General features: G+C 41.7%; 1 protein-coding gene across 1 annotated transcript in view; it reads right to left on the bottom strand.

Moving 5' to 3' along the window:
- Nucleotides 1-926: 926 nt before the first annotated feature.
- Nucleotides 927-20,944, bottom strand: part of LOC137335131 (E3 ubiquitin-protein ligase Itchy-like) — an 89,181-nt gene continuing 69,163 nt past the window's right edge. The window contains exons 17-25 of the mRNA XM_068000255.1: nucleotides 20,476-20,564; nucleotides 19,387-19,546; nucleotides 17,828-17,961; nucleotides 17,255-17,395; nucleotides 16,877-16,997; nucleotides 15,634-15,738; nucleotides 14,961-15,057; nucleotides 9,058-9,130; nucleotides 927-8,171 (exon numbers count right to left, since the gene is read on the bottom strand). Coding sequence (XP_067856356.1) covers nucleotides 8,072-8,171; nucleotides 9,058-9,130; nucleotides 14,961-15,057; nucleotides 15,634-15,738; nucleotides 16,877-16,997; nucleotides 17,255-17,395; nucleotides 17,828-17,961; nucleotides 19,387-19,546; nucleotides 20,476-20,564 — 1,020 coding nt within the window. The 3' untranslated portion in view covers nucleotides 927-8,071. The remainder of the gene's footprint in view (nucleotides 8,172-9,057; nucleotides 9,131-14,960; nucleotides 15,058-15,633; nucleotides 15,739-16,876; nucleotides 16,998-17,254; nucleotides 17,396-17,827; nucleotides 17,962-19,386; nucleotides 19,547-20,475; nucleotides 20,565-20,944) is intronic.

The raw sequence follows: 20,944 nt of genomic DNA, 5'->3' as shown, positions 1-20,944 counted from the left end.
ACTTGACTATTCTAATGCTCTCCTGGCCAGCCTCCCATCCTCCACGCTCTGTAAACTTCAACCAATCCAAGACTCTGCCACCCGTATCCCAGCCCGATCATCCACACTCCTGCCCTTCCTGGCCCTGGCATCCCAACATCTCAGATTTAAAATTCTCATGTTTAAATCCCTTCATGACCTCGCCCCTCCCAATTTCTAACCTCTTCCAGCCCTACAACCCTTCCTCTCGCCCCCCCCACCCCCCCAAACTCTTGTTTCCTCTGATTCTGTCCTTTTGTGCATTTTCCTTCCCTCACCCCTCCACTGGCGGACGTGCCTTTAGCTGTCCAGGCACTTCGGTCTGGAGGTTCCTAAACCTCTATGCCTCCTTTAGGGCTCTCCTTAAAATCCATCTCTCTGACCAAGCTTTTGGTTGCCCCTCCTAATATCATCTCCTTTGGCTTGGCATCCAGTTTTTCTCTGATTACACCTCTGTGACGTGCCTATGGGACATAGGTGCTATATAAATGCAAGTAGTTGTTAACTTATCAATGAGAGCAAGTGATCTTAAACTTTCTGCTCTGATCTGTGCTTGGCATGCATGGAAAGGGGGCTAAAGAATTCATATTCTTCAAAAGCATACTTTAAAAGCTTTGAAGATAGGAAAATTCCTTAGTCCCACCAGCCAGCAGGTTTGTGAGCAAGGAACAACTGTTGAACTGGGCAAATCTCTGTTCAAGTCTCACATGTAAGTTCACCCACCTGCCCACTGAAAACAGGGGAGGAAATAATACAGATCTTTCAGTGAATTTAATTTTTATTGGAATTATGGAACTGGAACGAAGATCTGTGCCTCACTAGAATAGTGCATTAAAAAAATACTATTTGTCAACATAGAACCAGGGAAAGAACACCCAGACCCAAAAATGATCACACTCAGCAGCATGTTGTCTGTACAGTTTTAAGAGAAGCTTTTTATTTTTTTTACAATGTTAACTATTTTTACATAGGTAAACAGGATAAGAAGCTTGTGGCAAGAGGCCAGAATTACCTTATTAGCCTTAACCCATTTCTGAAACAATCAAATTCAGCTTTACAAAAGGATTAAACACAGAAATATTAACATGATTTACAATCCTTAGATATCATACAGTGGAAATTAGACACGATATAAGAAAGCTCAAAGTTCTGAGGAGGCAATTACCTGGATTTCTTTAAATTATGTTGCAGTTTCAGAAATGACATCCATTAAACTTCCTATAGAATTTACTTGGAAATATTTCTAATGCCACTTATTTAAAATACCAAGTATATTTTATTTTAAATCAAAGTAATATCAGTGCTATGTATATAACATTGGGTAACTTGCATGGTGGGCATGAGGTGAAAGGATGCTACACAGATGTTATCCAATGGATTTCTGGGTTCTTGATGGAGGCATAATGCCTAATGGGAAATTTTCTCCTCCTTAATAATGGGAGTTGGAATCGAAGGAAGATGTCAACAATATGCCAGGGACCAGAAGCATGCTACTCAACCACAGGCAGCTGGAGGTGCAAACTGGTTTGGTTTCTGGACGTGACTAGTCGCCCAATCTTAGCTGCCTCACTGGGGAGATGCGGGGCAGTGGTCAAGTACTTGCTAGGGGAGTGGGGAAAGAGAAACGAGGCTGTTCTCCTGCACCAACAGCTCAAGAGCGGAGCTTGGGGGAAGCTGCGGACAGCGCTCGAGGCCACAAAGTCAAGACTGGGGTACGGTATAATTAATTTTTTTGAAAATGAGCAAAAGCCCCGTTCCTTTGTATTAATACAAAATGTTTGGTTACAACTATGATTTAATGTCATCAACTTCAATATCAAGTGCATTTCACCAATAACGTGACAGATCTTGGATTTCACTCATCACACCAACAAAAAAGGATGGAGGGAGTAAAAATAGCACAACAGCACTAGCAATTGAAATATGTGGATGCACTGGGCACTGTACATGGCCCATCAAGACAGGATCAGAAACTTTCACTAATACTTGATGACTGGAATAAGGACTACACAAATTGGTACATGATGTGTGCTAGAGAGAAACAGATTTCCAAATTCTTTTGGATGCAATTTTTGCCTAAATTTTATGGTTTTATTAGTGGTGATTATAGTGGGGGCGAACACGAAACACGCCAGCTGCCGTCTTTCTATTCCCCCACTCTCTGGAAAAGGGAAAAAAAATTACCATGCGGCAAAAATCAAAAGATCAGATTAAAAAGAAAATGCAAGCCATTACCATTGGATAACTAGCTAGGTCTCATCTTTATCTTGCCCACAAAATCAGACTTCAAATCGTCATCAGATGTCAAAGCATCATGCAGATAGGATGAGAAACTGGTTTCCTCAATAATACATAACTTTAAACAAAGTGCAGTACCCGTGGCTTCAGTTTCCAGTTATTTCCTGAACAAAGTAGCGGACATTCAGATCATAATGGTGTTTTTCCCTTCCTCTCTCACGAATTGACACTAACATTTACTGTAAGCTCCAGATCTAATACATTGCTGCCTTTTGTCAATGTTCGCCCATCCTCCTCTTTAAGATGTTGACTCCCACCAGGGTACAGTTCCACAGACACCAGCTGCCCTCCAGCACCTTACCCAAGTGGCCATTGTTGGGGACCCAGTCCCCCATCAGATTTCCAACCAAAGCACTTTCAGCAGGGCTCACTGGATAGCAATCAAGTTTTAGCTTCTTGGGGCGAGTTTCCTTTTCCCCAGGCCAGGGTATGGAGGCATATGCTGCTACTGAACTAAGATCAGCAAACTTGGCATATACCAGGAATCAAATAGGTGACATTCTGGTCTCCATGATTCAGTTACATGCAACCTTTGCCAACTGAGCCATTGAGAGCTATATCCCCATCTCTTTACAAACTGACATCGATTTTATGGGGGAAAAAGCTGCAATCACAAGCCATTACCCTAATAGTTAGAAGGGGGAAAAGCATGAAAGTACCATATAAACACTGAATTTCACCATGTGCACATGTAGACCAACTCATTTAAAATGGGAAAAAATATTCTGCTTCAGCTGTGCAAGTTGAAAACGGATTACAATTTAACTAATTCTGCTGGAATGTACAAGGTTTTTGCTGTGTGTTTGACTAAGCTGTGTGGGTCTAAAACCCTGACAGATCAAACCTGCTTTTTCCCCACCGGAACAAAACCAAAGAAGCCCAGCTCCACTTTTAACCCCCGATATTCTACACTTTACATGCATCAGATTAACCGAGGAGTGGGTAGTATTTTATAAACATGTTTAATCCCTAGTGACAAGATCAATTAAAGTACTGCCTCCCACTAATCTGGCATAAAATTTAAACCAATACGTAGTCTAATCCATGACCAGCATTTCAGAAGCAACGTCAGCACATCCTGCTTCACAAGTAAAAAGAATACAGACAAGCAACACTGCCTTGTAGTGAATTGATCATTGAGGCTAATAGGGTTAACACACATCAATAAACTGTCCTACAGAAATGAATGGCAATTTGCAGAGTCTCCTGGTTAGGTTAAAGGAGGGAACACCTAGTTTGATAATCAAAACAGCCTAGTTAACACGAGCAGTAAATCTCTTACTCCTGAATGAAAGGCTAGGGGCCTGTATGTAACATCATTGAGATTTAACATTCAGTTTGTGGCTGGATAATAGAAAGCATCACAGACAAGCAAGGATGTTACATTTTTCAAAAGGAAGCAGAGAGAAGGGGTGGTGAGGAGTGAGATAGGCAAGCAGGGAGTGGAAAAATAAGCCCGTTTCCATCTTGCTTCACTGAAACTGTGCTGCCTGTTGGTCAGACGGGCCCAGAGGAATCAGCCACCAAGATCGCTGCTCTGTGCTAAGTGGAAGAGACTATGTTTGTAACAGGCAGGTGGCAAGGGACAGAGAAAAAAAATGGGAAGTGTTGTGTAGCACAGCACTTGCAGTCCAAAAATTTGAAGCGATTGTTTCACATTTAATGGGCATTTAATATATTAATTTTTAAGAATTAAACTATATCTCAATTGTGTTATCAGCATCCTAGCCATCATAATGCATATTACACAAGAGAACAGGGATAATTAAACATTAATCAGGATAGTTGGAGCAACAAAATTACCCCGAACAATTTTATTCCAGCCCTCTCCTAACCTTAAAAATATTCTTTCTGCTAAAGGGCTCATATTGAACCCAGCTGACTGGCATTTCTTAGAAACAGGTCTACTCTGTTGATAAAGGTGGAGTGCAAAACAGAGCACTCAAGAAACTCTGCCACTAGAAACTGGTTTCTTTCTGGCCAGTCAGGTGGCAATCATGCACTGAAATCCATGCTCAGTCACCAAACCAAATGACCGAGAAATCTATACAAGGAGAGACCCTGTTTGCCTGAAACAAGAGCGTACAGTCCCCAGTGCGAGTCACACCTAAGCCTAGACAACTTAGATGCAGGTTAGCAAGAGCCAAGGCTTGGGGACCCCAATCGCAAAGCAGTCTGTGCATAAGCCCTTTAATGGTTCCGCAGGCCTCCAGTATCTTGGCAATGTGGCCATTCTTTCTGTATGAGCCAAGACAACAAGTGTCGGCAGGTTCCTCAACAATGATGGAGGAGATTCTGATCTTGCTCTATCACCCGAAGTCCACACATGCGCTGTCCAGCACAGGGTTTACTGGATAACGATCAGGAACCCTGACTGAATTTTCCCTTCCCAGCATAGGGCCACTGAGGCCAACTGCTGTATTCCAATATGGATCAGCTAACCTGGGACTTTCCACTCTCCATAGCCCATCACACAGCAATGTGCAATTATCAACTGAGCCACCAGGACCCTCTAACCCAGCTGGAGACTCACTGATTATTTACAAATGCAAACTGAATTCAAAACTTGCTAAAATGGGCAGATTTTAACAAAAGAATCTATCTACCCTTTGATACCCTATATACATTTATAACTACTGATAAATCTTGAAAATATATCACAAGTATGTCCTCGTTTAAGAACTGGTTTTGTTAAAATTAAGACGACTGAGCTTCCCCACTTCCCCCATCCCAACGTTCTTTCATCCCGACCTGAAAGCGCCGACTTTCTTGCTGTGCTACAGTTCCACTGGCATCTGCAGTCGCTTTTCATATGAGCTTGGACAGTGAGTGTCCTGGGGCAATTCAAGCATGGAGGTTATCAAAACCGAGCTCAGTCTGGTCCTCAATAGATCTCATTACACACTTTTCAGCATGATTCACAGGATAGTGATCAAGAGCAGGAATCCGGGGTGAATTTCCCCTTCTGACCCCAGAGCTCTTGGGCCTATTGTTAGATATAACTACTACCCTCTCCCAGATTAACTAACGCAGCACAAACCAGCAACTTCTGGTCTGTATGGCTCAGTACTACACCATACAATACCTTTATAAAAAAACATTTGGAACGGGAAGAAAAAAAAGGGTTGAGCCTACTGAATTGCAAAAAAGGTAAACACTATTTTATAGAGCAGATGCTGATGGAATAACTTAAATTCTGAATTCAAAGCAAGTGCTTGACCTAAAACTCAAGCCAGAGAGATTATAAATAGCTGGGAAGTAAACTGCACTCAGACCTACTGAACCCCATTCTTCCCCACTAGCTGAATGCATGGTCATGCCGCCATTTTCTTATTCTTTTTAATTGGAAAAGGCCAGATCTTCCCAACTACCAAGAGTGGACAAGCTTAAAGAATCGTTAAGAGTTGCAATCAGCTTCTCAAATTAATATGTACCAAAGCCCTCTCAATAATCAGGGAGGTCCTTTCAGCTAATACAACACCAGAGGTACTGCTGATCCTGATCAGAACTGTGGTCATCGTCTGGTGTATTCCTACACACCACTGCCACATGCAATTTTTTTTCTTCCTCCTTTCCTCAAGCCGCTAACTTATGCTGGGGTATAGTCCCATGGGTGTCAACTGTCCTCGAGTGTCTTGCCTAAGTGGCAATGCACCTGTGGGCCTAGACAGTGAGTGATCACAGGAAACTCGCCTCCGGCGGCATCACAGCCCAGCTCGATTTTGTCCTCACCCAAATCCACATGCACACACTTTTCGGCAGGGCCACACTAGATAAGCAATCAGAAACAGTAACCTTGGCTGAGATTTTTTCATACCCTTACTGGTCCCAGCTGAAACCACCCAATGCAATTTAGATTATAAATAGAACCTGGGAATGCAAATACAGTCTGTATCCCAAACAGCTGGAGGTGATTTTTGGGATATTTATATCTCAGCTAAGTTCTACTTTTGTCCTCTTACACAAAAAATTTAAAACCTGAAAATGGCTCCCTAGAAATTCACTCAAATCTTTTTTTTGGGATTAGGATGGGGATGGGAGACTGAAAAGCGTGGGAAGGAAAGAGGAATGCCAGATCAATCAAAGCGAGTCTCCCATACAAATTGTATGGGGCTGGTTTAAAGCTTCTCATCCAGGGATCGGGGGGGGGGGGGGGGGGGGGAGGAATTCTAGAAAGGAGAAACCTTTTCACAAATGGATACACGAAGCAAACATTTCTGAGTAAAAGAGAATTGTTTAAACACGCTGTCGTGACAATCCTGGGCATTCGAGTACTTAGTCACAGAAAAGTTAGCACTGAATGTTACTATTATTTTAGAGAATGCTCTTTCCGCGCGCCCCCCACTCCATCGACCACCACCCTCGCACCCCACCAAAGCCCATTTCAGGAACTTCAAAACCAATTATACCCATCTCATTTGTAAAATGCTGTACACTGCTGCTGGTTTATGGTTTTAAAACAAACAAGACACAAAGTAGAAATGGAGGTCCAGCCAATGCTGCCTGGAGTGCTGCTTGCCCAAACTGAATGTAAAGGGAGTGTCAGTCACTTTAAAATGCCCTCAAAGAAGGTATTTGCAAAGTTGTGTTGGCAAAAAAAAGACAGCAAATGGGAAAAGCTCAACCTCTAACTGAAGACAACATATTATTTATTATACAGCAGCCCTTCCCGAATCAGAGGTGTCAGCACACATATACCACAAAAATATTTCCCAATCAAGCTCTATAAAACTAGAGCTATGATTGATCTACTTTACTCATTCCTTTAAAAATATAGGGCAAAAGCCTCTGCTTTCTAGCTAACCTTTATACAGAGGAGGAGGAACATATTTGGGATAACATTATGAGCACTACTGGTGCAAGGTGTTTTACAGAGACCCTCTTTTTAAAAAAAAAAATAATTCAATAAAAGGTGCAATGCTAGAGTAGACATCTGTTCACCAAACAGTGGCCTGCACCTATGCTTCAAGTATCAGCAGTGCTGGAAAAAATGTTTTAACAGGAATCTGTCATATGCAAAGGACTACCTCAATCTCACTGCACCTGCTTAAATTAAAATTTAAAACATTGATGCGAACTTAAATTAATCTTAAAATGAAATATAAATACATCTTTTGGCAAAGACAGAGACTGAATCGGGGGAGGGGGGAGAACCCGCTGTAATGGCCCACAAAGAATGTAATATAATCGGAAAGCAAAAGGGAAGAGAAATAAAATGAAAGGATGGGAGGGACATACACGATCTTGCTTTGTTTCTCAGCTCATCGATGGAACTTGCGCCTGGTTAGTTGGCAAGTCAAGTTTTCCAGCTCTGCTTCAGCGTCAATTGTAAGATGCTATTAATTCCAGGAAACCCTCTCCTGACCATCTCTTTAAATTACTGACAGCAGCCAATTGTATTCCTACGTGTAAGTGGGGAGGGAATCAGCTTGGCTGCTCCTTCACATACAACACAAATGAACACACTACAGTTTAAACTGTTTATCACAGCACATTAATTCTATTTAAGCATGTACAATTTCCTCATTATATTAGGTTCTTCAGCTTGTAAATACAGAGTGACAAAGCCAAGACAAAGCTTTTCAGCCATTTCCCACAGGGTTTCCAACACAAATAGACTGTCCTGACATGTCTGGATAAACAGATGTCTACTGGAAAGAAAAGCACGAGAAATGAAGTGCATTCCTCGTGTACAGAACCCCCTAAAACAACAGGCAGCACAATACCCTTTTCTGACAAGATTATTATACAGTAGTTACTCTTGTCCAAAACCTTCAGTTTCTTCTATTGCAAACAACAGCTTTTCCTTCAGTTGCTCAAAGCTCTTGTATGGTGGCAGATCCAAACGATTAAAACTATAGGGAAAAGATGTTAAAGAAAAAAAAAAATCAGAACCATGATGGTAAAACTTGAGATTAAACTCACTCAGTAAGATACTCAACCTGCCAGCTACAATTTACAGCTCATGGTTATAAAAGAGCTAGTTTTGTTTTCTACAGAAGAATTCTCTTCCCTTCTCCCCCAAAAGTTATTTTATTTCAGCCTCCTTAGGTCCAACTGCTCTCTGCCACAAGCAGCACTCCCCGACTTGAATTCAGATTTTTCTCCGAGAGAGAAAAAAAAGCACCTTACTGGTGTCCCACTCAGCCTGACTCACAGAAGAGAGCACGAGACAGGACATGAGCGTGCATGCTCGAGAAGGTTTCTCAAACTAATTATAGGCGCTCTCACACAACACCGCATTGTTGATTGTGTTTTGGGAGAGAAGCTGCCAGGCACCGCTCTTCCCCCTTTTATATTTGGAGTCAGGAGTTGCTCTTTATGGGCATGCTGAACTCTGTTGTACAATAAAGACCCAGATTGCAAATGGTTTACTGAAGTCGCTGGCCTTAACCAGGCAGCACAATCGTAGATCCACATTTTCATTTTCCAGAATGTTTACACTGTGGACCACAGCAAACGGGAAGAACTGTGTGCCTGCCATCAACTGCACCCCTAGAATATAAAAGCACCTGATCATTCAACGGCACTTGAGATTCCTAGGTTGCTTACTTCACAGGACATCACTACAAGATGCTAATGGGGCCAAAATGGAGAATAAGCACAAAGTAGGTAATATAATAAATTACTTCATCCAAGACATGAGCAACATGCACTCCCTAAATATAAAAAACGCATACTATATTTGGCCCACCAACAAAAAGCTGTTTTAGACTCATTTCATGAAATGTTTCAACTCACCAGGTATGGCTTCTTGGTAACCAGTTTTCCTTCCCCACTTTTTCAACACAGAATTTCTGAGGACCATTGCTCCCTATATCAAAACACAAAAAGGAATTGCCAGTTGGTACTTTTCATTTCAGTGAATAAAACAAGTGATTGTACAGAATGTTTATGGATAACAGAACTTTAGATTTATTTTTTAAAAAAAGAGAATGCACGAAAATATTTTGCGCTCCCAAACTGTGGCTGAAAATACCTTTATCACTTGAAAGAGAAGTGTCAGTCTCCCCAAATGGTAAGATGGTGTAGCAGAGCCAATTCTCGGGTTTGATTTCAATCTGTGCAAAGGTAACCAATTTAAGTTGGGCAGCAGTAGGGTACTACAGTTGGTCTCAGTACCCACACACACACAAAAACATTGAGGGTTTCTGATCACTATCCAACAACCCCTGCTTGAGCTATGCATATCAGATTGCATCCATAAGACTCCACAAATGACACATGTAAATTTTGGTTGGTGGGAAAGTGAGGCCACAGACAGTTTGCTTTTCCTACCCATTTTCACTCCTTCATCGTGCCCTCCCTCCGAGGGCACTGACTTCACATGCCATTGTCAGCTCCTCAGGTGCCCAGTGTTCTCCGGTATGTTACCTCAGTGGCTGATCCTCATGCTGGGCCGAGACGGTGAGTCAGTAATTCAACACTGAGTACGTTGCCTCAGTACTTTAGAACCATTATCGGTTCCGCCAACCTGGACAAGGAACCTTTATCATCTTTCATATCACTGCAGGTTTTGTTTTTAAATAAGCTTCAGGTAAGGAATCTGGTTAACTGTGATGACCCTGCTGAAACTCACCATCCAGGCCCACAAATGAGGAACAGCCACTGGGCACCTGAAGAACTGCACAACGGCAGCTGAAGTCATTGCCCTCGGAGGGAGGGCACGATGGAGGTGTGAAAATGGGTAGCAAAAGCAAGAAAAAAAAGCAAACTCTGTGGCTCCACTTTCTCACCAATTGAAATCCACATACTCCATTTGTCAGAAACCACTAATGCAAGTAATGCTGCCAAAGCTTCTTTTCCTTCATTTTCCCTTGTGAAAGGAATTGATAGACAAGCTTGTGAAAATTAATCCAGAGGCAGCTACAATGTAATGAACACACAGACATGTAAATGAGGAAGGGCATGAAGCCAAAAGTTTAATGTTTGTGTCTGTTTTGGCACAATTTAAGAATAATTTGTGCTATTTAAGAACTAGCACACCGTGGATGTACATTTTACACCATTGCTAGGCACTTGACTGCTCTTCTCATTCAACAAATGTAATACTTTTTTATTTGAGTGAAGGATGCAACATTGATATTCATCCCTGAAGGAAAAGCTTATTTAAAAACAAAATCTATTCGCACAGTGAAAGTCACTTATTTTGGTTACAAGCTGAACCAAGTTCTGTAAATTAGTGTCACAAGCCAGTATTTCTGGGCACATAAACACTGTAATTTCCTTCCCACTCAGTATCAAAGATAAGAAAGGTTCCTTGTCCAGGTTGGCGGAACTGATAATGGTTCTAGAGTATTGAGGCAACATACTCAGTGTTGAATTACTGACTGCTTACAGATACAATCTGATATATGCATGGCTCCTTGCAAATACATTTTTTGAAAAGGTTGACAATAGGAAATCACATTTTCTGCAAAAATCTCAAAATGAGTTGATTATGGAGTAATATGTGACTTTACATCGAAAAGAACATACAATTCTTTCTTAAATGATCACGGTAAATGACCAGAAAGGGCATTAGGTCCATCTATCAAGAAAGAGCTGTGTCTCATCACAGCATCCAACTGCTTAATTATAGTCTAGTCCCCTGAATTTCAAAGTCGCTTAATTAGATTTTTTTTAAAGCACTAAATTCCCAATTTGCTGTGCTATTTACTTTGCTTAATTTGAATTATTGAATGATTCTGGAGCAAACAACATATTAATTAAGCGAGCAAGGGAATGACAAATTCTGAGGCTTTGGTTAAAACCTGAAAAGTTCACTGTACCTTTACAACTGTTCAAAAGCCATTACCAAGGTAACAAAAGATTCTGTTGATTCTCCTGGACTGCCCTTGCATTTATAGCTGTCAGTTTGTTCACAAGGCAACATAGCTGATCAACTCAACAGTTTAGGCTGATAAAAACAGCTTTAAATACAAGGATAAATGTCAAGGCTCCCAAATGAAGAATGCCCAAACAGTCGCAGGCACCTGTGAAATTGTACTCTGCATTAGACTGTACCTTTAGGAGAGCCCAGGAGAAAAAAAACCTGAAAGTACCCCACACCTCTGGAGCATAGTCAGAGGTGGCACACCTAATTTTACAGGAGCAAAATCATACCTTAAGCCCACTTTTGCTCAGAATTCACTCACTGACTTTAAAATATAATCTAAAACAATCCGTCGTTCCAAAAACTCTTTTTTAAAAAGCCTACCAGCTTCATGAAAATTTCATGCCTTTGAACTAAGGTTACTATTAGTGGTAAACCTGAATACAAATTCTTCACTTGTTTCTACCACTTTCCACCTTCCCTTCCATCTCACTCTCTCCTTCTATCAGTCTCTTGTGTGTCACACTTTTCCCTTTTGTGTGCTTCCCTCATCTTTCCTTTGTATGTGTCTTTCTCTCCTCTGTCCCTTCTCTTTTTGGCTTGTTCTCTCCTTTTCTGCTCGTCTCTCATTCCTCTATATCTTATTCCTGCTTCCCTCACTCCTCCCCCTTCCTTTTGTTTTAAAACCTCTCTCTGTGTAGGAGAAAGTGAGTCCTGAAGCATCTGACGGGATCAGACAAGGACTGATGAAAAAGGGCCAGAGTGGGTCCAGGACACTGAAACTGCTGAAAGGTCAGAGAGAGAGCGTGAGAGCAGATGCTGGAAGAAACTGGAGGTGGTGAAGAATTGGCCATTGTCGCCACAGCAGCAGTGGAGTTGGAGGGATTGGAAGCAGCAGACTCCAAATCCACAGACATACTGAATAACTTTCCATAAGGCAAAGCAGCACGCTTCAGAAATTGAGCCTTTTCTGAGTTGCTTTGCATTGTGTTCCATATTCCCCTCCATTGCTGCCTTTCCTCCCGGTAGTTAAGAACTGCAACTGCAGTTACTTACTATTTGGGTACTTTATCTACTGGATATTAATATTGGAAATTTGCAATTTAAATTTACAAATTCACAAGAAGTGAATTCACGAAAGGATGCCCACTACTGATATGGAGCCATTACTTTCTTACGTGCTTCTTTTTCCCTGCTCCTCACGTGAACTGCCACTCGGTGGTTCTGCAATGATGCCTGGCTCTCAGTCATTTTGCCAACTAGCAAGATGTTTACAGCCTTGCTGCCAATTATTTTTTCCTTTCCAGTTTTCTGCCCTGGTCCCTAGAATGAGTTGGCTTCCTCACTAGGATAGGGTTCCACAGGCCCTTTGTACACACACACACACATTCCTCACACCACATGAAATATAATTCCAGTGCTCTGCGAAGCCAGTTAAAAAGTGCTCAATGTGGTCCCGCTGGATCTCCCAGATACTTTACAAGCTTACTGCGGAATCTCCTTAATATTGGGAAACTAAGCACTCTCACCAGTATAAATCAGGCGCTGCAAGCTGCGAGTCCACACTCTAATAAATTGACTCTTAACACAGTATAACTGCAGCCTGACAAAAACACAGCTAACAAAAGGGCTCAGAATGAAGTCTTGCAGATCACAACAAGCTTGCCTAGCTGCCATGTTCATTCTCAACAGACCTATAATTCAGTTTCATACAAAGTGCACTCGAGTTCAGAGGAAAAAGAAAAAGCACACTGCAGTGTAATTGAGATTCACCTCTACATAATATTTTGTTTATTAAGTTTAGATTTTACAAACATTCTCTCTAGTAATGTAAATGGTACTTCTGAATTTGATGTTGCCCAATGTTTCAGATTTGAAGACGTTAAAAATTACTCTGATTATCAAGAAAATAAGCTCGGTGTCATCAAGCTGCCCCCTGCACAGAATGGATTAGGCCAACACGAGGTAACATATTGTCACCCTTCAATGTAGCATGCGACAGTCTCCATGAACACCGTCCAGACTGCTTTATAAAACTGGCCAACAAGACACTCTGGCCTTTGTGTTTGAGATGCTACCTCACCCACTGATACTCCCCACTCTGAAGTGGGGCACTCTCCCACTGAGAGTTTCCATCAACCAGCTAGCCTGCAAACATTAAGCAAAAGTGAGATAAAACCGGACTCTGCAGTGTGCAATAATCCAAGTTTTGTATTGCTGAAACGAAAGAGCAGCCCCTGCTATACTCAAGCTCGCAAAAGTTGTTTCCAATGAATGACAACAGTCAGCTTGGCAGCAATATCAGTGTCAGCTGAGTCCACACTCCTCATTGTCTTAGGGCTTTTGGATACTTCATTTTCAAGATGTGGGTGTCACTGGCATATATTGCCCATCCCTAGTTGCCCTGAGAAGGTGATGATACAACTAGGTGGCTTGCTAGGCCACTTCAGAGGGAAGTTAAGAGTCAACCATGTTTGTGGGGGTCTGGAGGTACATATAGGCCACACTGGGTGAGGTGTGGAAAACCATAAAGACCACATTAATGTAGAAATACGTGAACAGCTACTTGACCATAAAAAAGAAAAGAAATGCATGATGGATATTTTACCAATGTTAACTCCTGGACTCCCATACATGGGGTAGCTACAGCGCACACACACACAGAAAGACACAATTGTGTAATTACGTTTAAGCCTTGGTATGTTGATAATTAAGTTGGCTGTCTAGGTGCTTGGTACTGTCTGGCCCCCTCCTCCCCCCGAGCAGATAAGTGTATTGCTGACTATAAAATATAATGAGAATACAGTTTCTTGAGAGGCCATGTGGCCTTGAGACTGACTTCAGCCCTACTGATAAGCCAGCTTCGGAATTTAGGGAGGGTAGTGCTCGGGCCTACGTGCCAATATAGGAATGAGCTATGGATGTCCAGAGGAGGCAGGCTCACTACTTGATTGACCAACTACCTGAACCAATAAAGAATGTACATGTACGCCCATATTCTATGACAGGTGGCATTGCTAATTAAACTGTATAAATGTGAACTGTGTCCTTTGTTCAGTGAAGAGGTTATTCTGACCGTTGTTCAGAATACAGCTTCCCTTGTATACAAGTCAATTAAGTAAAACTTTTCCCTTTGTGATACTGGTCTGAGTGTGTTAGTGCATTGGTATAGTGTTAAGTTTCGACAGAGGGTGGCAGGTTTCCTTCCCTAAAGGACATTAATGGGAGGGATATGCTGATAGGGTTAGATAAAGTAGGGTGGGCAGAGGCTCATGCGGAGCATAAACGAAGGCACAGACCAGTTGGGCTGAATGGCCTGCTTCTGTGCTGTAAAATTCTATGTGATGAACTAGTTGGGTTTTTACGACAATCCGACGGCTTCATGGTTACTTTTTTTGCTATTCCATCGCGGAAGGCATCACAGCCTAGCTGACATTATCCTCTCTTGACATCCACTCAGATTGCACTTTTCAGTGAGGGTCACTGAATAGCAATCAGAAGTGGGAAACCCAGCTGATTTTCCAACCCTCCAATCAGGGCCATTGCAGCTCACTGTAGGGCCCAGCTGCTGCTCCAGCTCAAGTCAGCTAACTCATCACCAGGGACCAAACACAGGTAATTTTTGGTAACATCATGTGGTGCATTTACTCACTAAAACATTGCAGGAGCTCTCATCTCCCTATTACACAACAACCTTGCAAAACTAGATGCTATGAACGTCCTCGACATTGGATACTGAAGTCGATGGCGGCTGCAGACCAAGCAAGCAATCTGAATGAACAAATTCCTCATTATTACTATCACCCATTTGGTTTTGAACGCGGCTTACCCATGAGATCAGCAAAACCACCGACTGGTAAACGGCATGTTCCCGTGACAAACTGCAGCAGGCGCATTCGCTTCTCGTTGTCCATTTCCTTCACAACCTAAGGGAGCAATGTTATGGAGTTGAGACAGATACACAAGTATTCATTTGTGCAGTACGCATGCTTCTTTACCAGAACTTAAATCCACTCAACCCCCCCCCCGTTTGTTTTTTGCTGCAAAAATACATGGCCATTGGAAATTTATGAAACTTGCTTTGACCACTTTAATTACGCATGTATTAAATTCCAAATGTGCACCAGAAAAACATAATTCCCGTAGTATTTTTATATTTGTGCTTGGGATATGGGCAACACTGACAAGGCAGTATTTATTTCCCATCCCTGGTTGCCCAGAGGGTATTAAGAGTCAATCATGTAATGAGGGACTGGAGTCACATGTAGACCATACCAGGAAGGGGGCAGCAGGTTCCCTTTCTTGAAGGACTTGAGTGAACCATAGCGAAGGATGCCTTGTGGGAGAAGCATGCTGATATGCTGCCTGACAATGTGCCAGTGAGAGCATTTAAAAGCATTAATAATCAAAGCAGTTCTATTTAAAATAAGGAACTAGCGAGACATTCCTGCAGTGAAAACACTTGAGCACAACATGTGAAGAACACAGAGCCCTTTCCATACCTGCCAAAACCAGACTATTTGTTTGCTGTTCCTGGTATAGTTACGATAGATTGCATTTCTCTGCCAATCATTCAAGTCTATCTCTTGCATTCCACAAAGAAGTACCTATAAAAAATTTAAACAGAATTAAAAATGCATTAACTCACTACTGAGGGGAGGGCTGGGCAGTAGTAGAATATTGGCACCACCAGAAAAATTAGTCACTTTAGCAGCTACTGGCAATGCAGCCAGTTTCTAGGTGCTCATAGATCTGACCTTCGCTTTTAAAAGGGAAGTGGATAAATGTTTGACAGAATATGGAGAATGGGTAGGGAAATTAAACTAAGTGAATAGCTCTTTCAGAGAACTGGCATAGTCATGATGGGCTGAATGGCCACTGTTGTGCTGTAAAATTATTTTATTCCCAAGGCCATCCAGTACGACACCATGGTTTTGTCAAAAGGTCATCTCATCTGAGCAGTCTGCAGAGGTGTTTCAAACCACCGTGGAGACAAGGGACCCCTCCCCAAACACACAATTACAAACCACCCCCATCCTCTTATCCCAGGAATCTCCTAGTGGGCATTGGCCAAAATGATATAGGGGTGATTTGAAAGACAAATTCTAATATCAACATGAATTCCTGACAATTCCAAAAACGCTGCAAGTCTAAACTGATCACATGGTTAAGAAATCTAAATGTTGACATCAGACTCAAAAATCCAGAAATGAAGTTCAGGTCAATCTGGTTCAGACAGAGTAAGCAGGAGGAATGTATTTTAAGAGTTAGATTTGATGATAACTTTTCTTGAAAGAGATAATGATCAAACGTTAAAATGCTGAAAAGCAGCACGGATAATATGGCTCTCGTTATGAAATGCACTGAACATTCCAGGAATAAATACAAATACAGATGAATAAATACATCACAATGCATCTCTCGTGAATGCAATTGATCAGGGTTAATTATATATTGTTACACAAAATGGATGTCCTGGAATGTTCGTACAACTGCCTTTAGGGTCAGCAATGAAACGGAGATGGAAAATGACAGCACAGATTATGCATGGTGGATGCTGGCTGTACATAGCCCATTTGCAGTCCAATGGCCTTCCCTTGTTCCATTCTTTAACAGAACGTTCCTCTCCAATCCAAGGGGGGGGAAGGACAGAAAAAAAAATGATGAATGCCCACAGTTCACTGTATCGCCACTATCTAGTTAAACACAGTAATGAAACTAAAAGCACTCCACAAGTTACAATACCTCCAATTCTTTGGCATCGAATGATTGAAGATAGTGTAACGGAAGCACTTCATTAAATCCCTCCAAGAACGCCTGTGTCTGTTCTTCAACGCCTCGTGATAGTCGCCACTCAGCTACAAGCCTACGCAGATCAAACCACTTGTATTAATGACTTCTTGAACCATTATCTGCTTCCAGCAAGTTCACAATACAGTAAATACAAGAGATCAGCGATTTTCCTTTTAGTCTACTTTACACTTAATCTGTAGCCTTAGCAAATCTCATTTAGATGGTAGCAACTACAGCATAGCACATTAAGAGTCACTTGGATGCAATGCATTTAGATATGAAATGCTCAACTATCGCTAGCACTTGAAGATACTCTTCACTTCACCTTACCCAATATACTCCTCTTTGTTTTCCTCAGTCACCAGCATATTGTTGCCGTCAGGTTTCAGTTCCTGGGTTTTAATTTCACCTAAAATTTCCTTGTCAACTGAGAAATACATTTCCAGACCACATTCTTCGAGGTTGTTTTCCCTAGAAACAAAACATTTTTCTATAAATAACAATTACAAAAAGAAACAAAACCAAACCAAAAGCGAGCGTAGTCCATTTTCAATGCAAACTGCTCAAAGTGAACCAGCTAACCCAAATATTCTGTTACTCTCCCACATCCAACCCCAACGTCACAGTTTAGAGGCACCCTGTACCTCGCACCCCACCCCCCCACCCCACAAAAACAAATCCAGTTCACAAACACCAAACAACCAAAGGCTGGAATTATTGCCAATAGCATTAGGAGCACATTAAGGAGAAGAGCATCCAGGTTCATTCCATTTGCTGCCAGATTTGCATAGGAACAGGACTGAGGAATGCATTGATTATCAGCCCCCAAACAGTCCCGTAAGAATAAAAAGCTGATGATGGCATAACATGTCAACCAATACCAAACAATATAAAAATACAAACCTTATCCAAATGAGGGAGTTGTAAAATTCCGGATCAATAGATTCCAAGTCTTTGGTTACTATGGGTTTGCTTAGCATACGTTTATAAAATGGCAAAGAGAATCCAGTGTCAATGAATTTCCCATGAAACAGTGCCTATTAAGAAAAGGAAATGCAAAACATAATTTATAACTGATTTCTAGAAATTATCCCACACAAACTATGTACATTGCTGACACAGAAGCCCGTTTGAGTACATTAAGCAGAAATGATAGGCCCTTGGGCAGTTACATTACACTGAACGATACAGTCCCACCATTAAAGCACACTGAGATTTGCAATAAACTTCTACAGTTAGCTCTCATTAGCGTGAGATGACAATAATGCTGAACAATAAAACAAGAGCTTGCAAGTGCAAACTGGTCTGCCCCTGCAGTGATGAGTACTTATTTAGCACTGAAAATACCAGGAAAGTGCTGATGCTATGTCAAGTGCCAGATCTTAGCTGTGCCATTGTGATATTTATTTAGCAGTGAAAATGTAAGGAAAGTCCACGATATTATACACAATTGAATTTTTGTAGGTAAGCTATCCTACAAGCTATATGAGTGTAGGGTCGTAGCCAAGATGCTAGAAGGCACTTGACCACCAAAGACATTTGGGGTAGCAGAAAAAACAAGGGAAGTTAGACTGAATGCTGCTGTGCAGCTGAAGTGCAAAATGTGACAGATGTAATTACTTTTCAAACTGTCAGTCTACATCACTTAGGACATAGCAACAGAAGTAGGCCATTCAGCACCTCGACCCTGTTCAGCCATTCAATTAGATCATGGCTGACTCCATGTACCCGCCTTTGCTCCTTGTCCCCTTACCTAACAAAAATCTATCAATCTCAGTTTTGAAATTTTCAATTGACCCCCAGCCTCAACAGCTTTTTGGGGGACGTTTTCCAGATTTCCACTACCCCCTTTGTGTGAAGAAATGTTTCCTGACATCACTCCTGAATGGCCTAACTCTAATTTTAAGATTATGCCCCCTTGTTCTGGACTCCCCCCACCAGAGAAAGTAGTTTCTCTCTATTTACCCGAACAAATCCTTTAATCATCTTAAACACCTCAATTAGATCACCCCGTAACCTTTTATGAGACAAACACGAGACAACTGGTTAAAAAGGTTGGTTAAGAGGAAGATTAACCATATCTATAGACTTGCAACTGTTGTAAAATCCGTTGTCTAAGCTCTCCCCACCCCTCTCCCTGTGTTTCTGGTTACCATCTCAGTATGGTTAAGCATCACACTATATTACATAAAACCTACATGAGCACATGATTTATAGGCACTCAGATTACTTATACTAATTTTCAGTGTTTGCTAGATAAGGATGCAGTGCCAAAGTTTTAGTGATAACATGGAAGGTGTTATTTGTTGACAAAAGCAATGTTATGTGTATTTCCAAATAACCAATGACAGAATCTAGATTACGGTATGGTTTACTTATCAAATCATCTAACCAGATTTAGTCCAGTATACAGTAAACAAAAGAGCAGTAATGTTGAAGCTCAAGTAACTCCTGGAACTTACCATGGCGATGAATCGACCTATGAACCGGAAGTACTTCAGATGGTCTGGGTTGATGTAGGATGCTGGGTTTATTTGCAAGCAGTAATTTTCCTTCCCAGCATACTCAAAGAGGCAATACATGGGGTTCAAAACTTCATGGGAAAGTAGAAAAAACCATTCTCTATTTTTAAAAAAATATGGATATTAGATACACTGGTAGCAAGACTTCAGTAATTCTTAACATGCAATCTGACTTATTTTTAAAGCCACTCCACTTCCATGTCATCTGTGGCGGACCAAACAGAATTGATGCTCAACCAAGATAGGTAGCAGTCCAGCTTCATTAAATGTTCCACAACAGCTACATTGTCAACAGCATTCACTGCGAGGCTTCCAAGCAATATCCTATGTGAGCCTATGCTTTTGCTCCCATAATTTAGGCTAACAGTATGACAGAAAGTTTCAGCGTGAATTGGGATCAGTTATTTACACTGTCAGGGCATTTGCCAATCACTCTTCATTATTTTCAAGAACCTGCATCTTTGCCAGAGTTCTCTTGCTCTCCTCACTAATTTTCTCCCGTTTCCTTTTCTCCTGAAAGTGTTGACTTCTCACTGGGGTATAGTTCCATGGGCATGCTATGGTACGCTGGCCAAGTGGCTATTATTCCTGTGCAAGTCTAGACAGCTAAGACTGACAGGCCATAGAAGGTATCACAGCAGTACCCATTTCTGTCCTCACTCAATGCTCACACATGCACTTCCGGCAGGGGATGCATCACTTCCGAAGGGTCAGCTAACTTAGCACAGACCAGGGATTGAAGCTGGCACCTTTCCAGTCTGGTATGGCTCAGTTACCGACTATATAAGCTTGCTGAGCAGGGAGAATTTATTAATTTTATTTTGATGCATCTTTAGGGGTCACAGCCAGTGCTTCTCCCACCATTATGTCAGCTACTAGGTGAGCTTTGGCAGCAAGACAGGAAACAGTTCACCTGTGAGGGCCTAGCCGAGATTGGGAACATGACACTATATCTAGCAAATGCTTTCTGCCACTGAGCACCATGATTGTCACTTTGAAGCAGCTTGCTCCTATTATGGAGATACTTGCCTTGCCACACCTCCATAATCTAAGCCTTCCTCTCCTGGAAAAATGATCCACAATCGCCTTCGCAAATCTTGAGCGTTGAAGCTCATAATCTGAAACAAAAAGTAGAGGGCAATCTGAGAATGTTTTTAATTAGTCCGAGTAGGAATCACTTGTCTCACAGATAAAAGAATTCAGTAGCATGCACGCAATGCCACCTTAAGTGCATTTAGCAACAAGTAGGACAGGATTCTTGTACCCAACACCATGAATGGGACAAGAAATTACAAAAATCACATCACATGGCCACACAGAAGGAAAATGAAACTTAATGCAGAGAAGTGTGAACTGATACATTTTGGTAGGAAGAAGGAGGAGAGGCAATGTACAAGTCATGCTACGACTGTACAAGGTGCTAGTGAGATCACACCTGGAGGACTGCGTACAGTTCTGGTGCCCTTATTTAAGGAAGGACATACTTGCATTGGAGGCA

The sequence above is a fragment of the Heptranchias perlo genome, chromosome 19, assembly GCF_035084215.1.
Source record: "Heptranchias perlo isolate sHepPer1 chromosome 19, sHepPer1.hap1, whole genome shotgun sequence".
NCBI lineage: Eukaryota > Metazoa > Chordata > Chondrichthyes > Hexanchiformes > Hexanchidae > Heptranchias > Heptranchias perlo.
Note: the sequence above shows the minus strand (reverse complement) of the source record. Positions and strands in the feature narration are given on the sequence as shown.